This window comes from Xyrauchen texanus, chromosome 6 (assembly GCF_025860055.1).
Source record: "Xyrauchen texanus isolate HMW12.3.18 chromosome 6, RBS_HiC_50CHRs, whole genome shotgun sequence".
Taxonomy (NCBI): domain Eukaryota; kingdom Metazoa; phylum Chordata; class Actinopteri; order Cypriniformes; family Catostomidae; genus Xyrauchen; species Xyrauchen texanus.
In genome coordinates, this window is record NC_068281.1 from 795,495 (window position 1) to 802,994 (window position 7,500).

Consider the following 7,500-nt stretch of genomic DNA (forward strand, 5'->3'; position numbering starts at 1 on the left):
ATGTCCAACAGGACGTGAAAACAGTCCGAGGTTTTAAGTTTAACCAGAGTTGACGTTGTTAAAGGCAATTTAATTGCAATTATGGCATATTACGAGTAACGAGAACCCGCGAGTATTCCCGCTTCTCTTCCGGAAATGCACAGGAGGCGGGGCTTCTACGACTTGGTTCATAGTAAAGTTCAACCAATCGCTGGAATCGAGTAGTCGCACATGTTTTCAGAACTTACCAACTTACAACTCACTTTCCTCCAAGCGACATCTTTATTCGTCCGGTCTCTGTACATGTATGACGTTGTGTCATGTGAATCTGGGTGTCCACAATTCTTTCATTAATTGTTCCAGATATCTTCTGCTACTACAGTACATCAGAGACATCCGGACATTCACGACAACGCAACACGCGAATGAAGCGATTTCGATTGTTCGAGTCGCGCCATTCGCACCGCCCAGCTACAACGCTTGTATGTGAACGCACCATTATTCTGTAAAATGATCGCGCCGCTCATGTTCGTCTTCCCCACTACGCAACTCAATCTCTGGCGAGTACATTCGGAATATTTACGCGCCAGTAGCTAATAACAGACATATTTTAGTAGCATATCGTGTGATTGACGTGCAGTGTAGAGTTGATTGGAAGGTGTAAAGTGGGCGTGTCATATCAGAATGGAGTCAGAGCTGAATGTGAATTTCATTGGATTGTGGAGGACTGAAACGTCGCCAGCGTGAACGAGCCATGGAGACCCAAATGTGACATTTCTTTTAAAATTAGCGTAATTTACATTGCGTTTACATTATTAAATTAGAGAAACAGTTTGCCAGAAAATGTCAATCGTGTCATCACATACTCCCCTCAGACACTCAGCAATGGTGATGTCAGAGTTCTTGTTGCGTTCAGTCAACAGTCGTTGTAAATGCGGTCTTGTTTGCTATTAAATTAGCCGGATAGCTAGCAGCTAGCTAGTGGCTACCAAGCCTGAATGGTTTCCATGACAGCAGGGTTGCCTGCTAATATACGGTATTACTTTGCCGAACTGCTTGTGTTTTTAGCGACACGTACCTGATCCAATCGTCTAGATGTAGAACCAAGGCTAAATGTAAATGATTACTCAAGTTTATCATTGATAGACATTTTTTGTTTTCAATAAATTTCAATATAAAAGCAGCTTTTTTTCATACGTTTTGGCCCTCCTTCCACCTTCAGAGTCCCGTTTTAATTAAGCGAAAACAGAGCTTAATCCCCAAGCGGATTAAATTGAAAACACCATCTTTGCGAGATATTCGAAAACAATGACGAATTTTCATGTCATGTGATGCAGTCATGTGATCCACTCAACCCAGAACAATCAAGATGGCGGCCCATGTTATAGTGGCGTTGTTCTGCCTGATGTTACTTTGTACAACCTTCACATTGTATTCTTTCAAATGTAACGGGAAGTTTACTCGGAAGTACTGTCCGGCGACGGAACACGAGGACAATTGGGTATTTTGGAAAACGTTTGATAAAGGCAGTTTAGATGGAAAGCGCTTCAAAAACAAAAACACCATTTCCTCTATATGTATTATGCATATTTATATATTAATGTGGACATAGGCCTAGTCTTAGCTACATTTTCTAGCATATGCTAGTGATTTACTCGCATCCACCTTGGGGAGTTAAGAATCCATATAGGCAACATTCACGTGAACATAAACAACTAAACAACAAGGATGACGGACTGATGAATCATACACAACAAGACCAGACATGAGTATTAAGTAAACAAGAGGGAGCTTTGATTTTAAGTTTCTCTTACTTTTTCACATTAGCCTCTCCATTCGGAATCCTTCTCAGCTTCTTCTTCTTCAGGATCTTCACGGCTCTCCGACACAGAGTCTCTGAGTCCAGCATCTCCTTGACCTTCCCGTACGAGCCCTCCCCGAGCAAATCTCCCATCAGATACTTCCCGACGAGTTTGGCTCGCTTGCGGCGAGGCTGGTAGATGACCTCGGTGGAGTCGATGCGGTGGATGAAGGTGTCCATCCCCATGAGCTCATTTTCTGTCAGGTAGTCCAGATGATGAAGATCACCGCCAACACTCATCATCACTCTCACTCCCTCGCTCGCTCCAGGGCTCAACTCCAGCAGAACGGCCGACGGGGATATTTGTATTCCGGGTCAACGGCGGTGCAGTTCTGAATGGGGAAGATCGGTCAGTAGAACAGCACCAGAACTGATTCACCACAGCAGTAGCAACAGAAGTGGACAGTTCCACACAAACTCCCCACGGGGGCAACAATCTAAAAATAAGTGGCAACAAGCCTTGAATAATTCGCTTGTCTCACACGGCTACATTAGCCAACACTGGGAATCACAGGATTCCTGGCCATCTCTGCAGATTAGCAACGTGAATACTTCAATCCGAATTTGAGCGTCCAGCCGTCGCGATTGCCGCGTATCCAGCTGGAGTGGTACGACCCGGAGACGTCCAGGAACTTCTCTTTGGTATGCTGCGATCAAGAATGAGGATGTCCTATTTCTCTTCAGCGTTATGGCAGATCCATGTGCAAGATTCAAAATGCCTGCAGTAAAGACAAGACACAAATAGAAAGATTAATCAAAACCCTCGCGACCAACCTGCTCATGATGTCAATAATTGGGTAAAACCAAGCTAAAGACCCTCCGTACGGTGCACTGTAAAAACAATTCTGTTAAAATGTTTCAAGCTTTAGAGGATGTCATTTTGTGGAGTGGTGGTGGCGTAGTGGGCTAAAGCACATAACTGGTAATCAGGAGGTTGCTGGTTCGGTCACCACCACTGTGTCCTTGAGTAAGACACTTAACTCCAGGTTGCTCCGGGGGGATTGTCCCTGTAATAAGTGCTCTGTATAATACATTGGTAATCAGGAGGTTGCTGGTTTGATCCCCACAGTCACCACCATTGTGTCCTTGAGTAAGGCACTTAACTCCAGGTTGCTCCGGGGGGATTGTCCCTGTAATAAGTGCTCTGTATAATACATTGGTACTCAGAAGGTTGCTGGTTTGATCCCCACAGTCACCACCATTGTGTCCTTGAGTAAGACACTTAACTCCAGGTTGCTCCGGGGGGATTGTCCCTGTAATAAGTGCTCTGTATAATACATTGGTAATCAGAAGGTTGCTGGTTTGATCCCCACAGTCACCACCATTGTGTCCTTGAGCAAGGCACTTAACTCCAGGTTGCTCCGGGGGGATTGTCCCTGTAATAAGTGCACTGTAAGTCACTTTGGATAAAAGCGTCTGACAAATGCATGAATGTAAATATTGATGCCTGTGTGCTACCGTTTATATTACTATATTATATTAACTTAATAAACGAACCTTCTGGAACTATAAACGTCTCCTTTTCACTTTAAAATGTATTTTTAAACACTGTAGTAATTAACGGTGTAAAGATAAATGGATTTTGCCACTGATATCCAAACTGGTGTAAAACACCGATAACTGATTAATCAGCCGATAGTTATTCAAATTGATTTATTGAACATTAAAAATACTTTTAAGGCGCAGACATTGAGGCAACAGGAGTCCAAAATGAACAAAATCCTACATGCAGTTTATAAACCATAAAACAAAACAAAAAGAAATGGGATTTGGTGCATAACAGGAATTTTAACTGTAAACAAGCACGAAATGCACCAGGGACTCTTATTTTGAAAAGCGTGTGCTCCCAGCTCACTAGGGTTGGGAACAGAGAACTGGTTCCACTCTTTAAAAAAAATACAGGAATCAAACGATCTTCGTGACTTTCGGTTCCTTTAACGCAGGGGTGCCAATACGTCGATCGCAAAGGCAATTCTGGTAGATCACACAAAATTTAAATGTACTTTCGTTAAATTTGAATAAAAATAAATATAATGTCTTTCCTTCTTTTAGTTTCTGTCTGACTTGCACTTGATACTACTTTTGCGATGCTACTGCCCGGATTAGGCAAAACTGAGTGGAATCAGACAGTAGCTAATCGCAGTGTCTCAGAAGTCCTTGTAAGCGTATCGCGAACCTAGTTGTCATGGCAACTGAATAAACAAACCTGCTCGTTTGAGTCCTGGAAGTCGCTTGTAATGGCATGAATGTAAACCTGCCGTTTGAGTCCTTGGAACCTAGTTGTCATGGCAACTGAATAAACAAAACCTCGCCTGGTCAATATTTATTGGTAAATGCCCTGACTATTGTAATCTATTGTGCTGTAGGTGTTTTGGGTTTAGTGTTAAAACTGAATGATATCAACATTGAACATTATTATATATTTGTTTATTAATTACAAGATGAATTCCATGTAGGGATACATGCAGTAGTCCCAACAAGCATTTTCTTATTTTAAATGAAACTGTGTTTTTTTAGTTGGTAGCTCATTTAAAAGTAGATCATCACACAAAAAAGTGTGTGCACCCCTGCTTTAACGTGCAATCTTCTGCCGATGTAGCTGGAGCACAGTGCTGAAATACTCTGACGCAGTGCTACCCTATACAAACTCTACAGCCGAAAACACACCAGTCCACTAGTGCCGCCGGCTCTTCTGAACCTACAGCACGAAACATACAGCGCTTCCATTTATAGTCCGGTATATAAGTAATCTAGTGTCCAAGCCTGAAGTACAACATTAGGCTACAAAACATAGTCCAAACGGTCTCTGGAACGGTTACCGTTTACTTAATGATGACCCGTGAGACTTCAATCAAGCAGTGGAGCAGCAGCTCTCATTAGTGCCTATCTCCCGAAACACACTAGACCTTGTGAAGCTGTCGAATCCTTTGAAGACAGTCACACAGAGTTACGTGAGGAGAAGAGCCCCACAGAGTCTCTCATAGTATGACACCAAACGATGGCGATTGAAGCTGCTTTGAAACGGTGTGTTGTCAAAGGCGCTATACCAATAAAATTGACTTGACTTTAAGCTGCGTTCACACTGCCAGCGACATGCAGCGACAAAACGACCTCATCTCAATTTTCGACGAGAGCTGGCGACTTCCGGCGACAAAAGCGACGGTGACCGGATGTGGGCGTGTCCAGCGACACAACAAAGTTGAGACATTTTTAACTTTATGCAAATAAAGCGAAGAGTGACTTTCGGGAGCGACGGGCTCACGTGATGCTGACTTTCCAAAATAAGAGTCCCATTTCAGGCTTCTTTATAATTAAAAGTCACGAAAGTTCTTCTGGTAATTATTAATTGGATTGGATTTGCCTTCAAAGGCAAATTAAAGCCAACAGTTGGTGTTATTTCAACTTCACTGTTATTTTCCCCCAATCTGGAACGCCACAATCCGGGTGCCAGAGGACGAATCTCAGTTGCCTCCTGAGTCCTTGCCGTCTGAGACCGTCAATCCACGCATCTCATCACATGACTTGAGTGGGTTACCATGGAGACGTAGCGCGTGTGTAGGCTTCACGCTATTCTCCGCGGCATCCACACACAACTCACCACACGCCCCACCGAGAGCGAGAACCACATTATAGTGACCACGAGGAGGTTACCCCATGTGACTCTACCCTCCCTAGCAACCGGCCCAATTTGGTTGCTAAGGAGACCTGACTGGAGTCACTCAGCACACGCCCTGGATTCAAACTCACGACTCCAGGTGTGATAGTCAGCGCCAATACTCGCCGAGATACCCAGACCCCGATCTTTCAACTATCATTGTTAAAAAAACATGTTTAATAGCAGAATTATCCAGACCGGAAGAGACCGCCCACTTCAATGACGCACTCTGAATAACGCAAACGAGTCCATGCAGTTACACATTTGTGTATATCAGAATATTTCGCAGTACACAAACTATATTATTTCTATACTTAACATCATCATTCCAAAATGACTAGTTTTATCCATTTCCAAAGTTGAACATTTGATAATGCCGTTCACAGTGCTTCATGGGATTGTGGAGTATGCCCTCGGGAAACACGGCAAGTACACAGACTTTTATGCCTTAAAATAAAGCCTGTAACGTTGCGATTCACCTCGGACCTGGTTGGATTGGTTCACGCTTTACAACAATTCAATGGAGGGTTTTATGGAAAGTCTACGGATTAAATGAAGGGGAAAAACACTTACGGAACCCAGATGCTGAGTAAGTGGGCGGGGCACTATTGTGCCCTATTAGAGAATGGCAGTGAACAAAGTGCACCAAAGGAGCTCTGCAGTGACCGCCCACTCTCATTATGCAGTGTGAATGAAGCAATCAACTCTCAAACTACATATATATATATATATATATATATATATATATATATATATATATTAGCAAATATCAGAATACTTGTGCAATTAAAATATACTGTTCCTATCCTTGTAATCAACAACTTAAATCAATAGTTTTATTGTTTTTAATTCGATGGCATAAGTGTCAACGCTTCATTAAAGACGTTTTTGGGCCTTGATAATATCACGCTTTTGGACAAGTCATGGCTTTTTGGACATGGTGGCAACATGGTTCTCCTGTGGTGTTTCGGACATGTACCATGTCAATGGCCTGGTTCTTTTGGATACCTACAGTGGTGATTTCATGGTACTCATTGAAGTACCATGGTGTATATATATAAATATGGTAATTATTCAGTACCATAGTATTACCACCTGATGCCACCTCAGCACTATTTAAGGGCCCCACACAAATATAATGGAAAACACACTTTGTTAGAGGCTTTTAACTGACATTAAATACAGAGAATAAAGCAGGAATGTGTTCATGAGGACAGTAAATGCGATGTTTGATCATGTAATGCGGATTAATGATCAAACACACACATTAACAGAGTGTTTATGTGTAATCAGATCACTATGAGAGTGAGTTGTCTTATAAACGCTGATGTTTGTGTGCTTGTGTCGATGTTTGATTGGCAGCCGTTAGCAGCGGCTAACATAACATTATCTGTTAGAGAATAAACTCACAAACACACTGACCTGAGACCTGCACAGATCAGCACGAGTCAATCACGGCTCAGAACACGCGCGATTATTCCAAGTTTCCTCTTCGTTCGTTTATTTTCTCTCATCTGTTCTTCACAGCAGCTGCTGCTTCTAGGCTGCTGCCATCTTGTTTACCTCCCTCCCCTCACTCGATCGCGCACGCGCAACAGCTCCATGAACGCGCGCATACGGAGATGTTTCACAGCGCGTTTGACGTCAACGTTGATTAATATTGAACATCACGATTTTAACCCCTTGTGCGACCTTCGGGACAATTTTGTCTTTTTCTTTTTTGTTTTTAATGTCAATGGCGTCCATTTTGACAAAGGTATGTATTTTGGCGGGAATTTTGATAATTCCTATGGTACATTATACACACAACAGTCACACTCGGGATCTTCAGGACAATGTCCCCATTGAAACCCATTAAAACGGCAATATTTGATCCCAGTGCCATTAAAGCTTAAAATAATGAATTCTATGATATTTTGCTTTTATTCCGGAGCCCTGGCTTGAAAATTTAAATGTTTTATATTTTCCACCAGATGGCGCCATTTTCCTCATGTTTATCCTGTGG

The 7,500-nt window shown here is 42.6% G+C and overlaps 1 protein-coding gene across 2 annotated transcripts in view; it reads right to left on the reverse strand.

The window, feature by feature from the left end:
- Positions 1–7,065, reverse strand: part of LOC127645793 (serine/threonine-protein kinase STK11-like) — a 31,431-nt gene extending 24,366 nt beyond the window's left edge. Inside the window, exons 1-2 of one of the 2 annotated variants that reach the window (XM_052129472.1) lie at positions 6,918–7,065; positions 1,794–2,559 (exon numbers count right to left, since the gene is read on the reverse strand). In XM_052129472.1, the coding sequence (XP_051985432.1) occupies positions 1,794–2,083 (290 nt within the window). In that variant the 5' untranslated portion in view covers positions 2,084–2,559; positions 6,918–7,065. Of the gene's footprint in view, positions 1–1,793; positions 2,560–6,917 lie in introns of those variants that run through there. The other variant, XM_052129473.1, reaches the window with a different exon arrangement.
- Between the last annotated feature and the right edge of the window lie 435 nt (positions 7,066–7,500).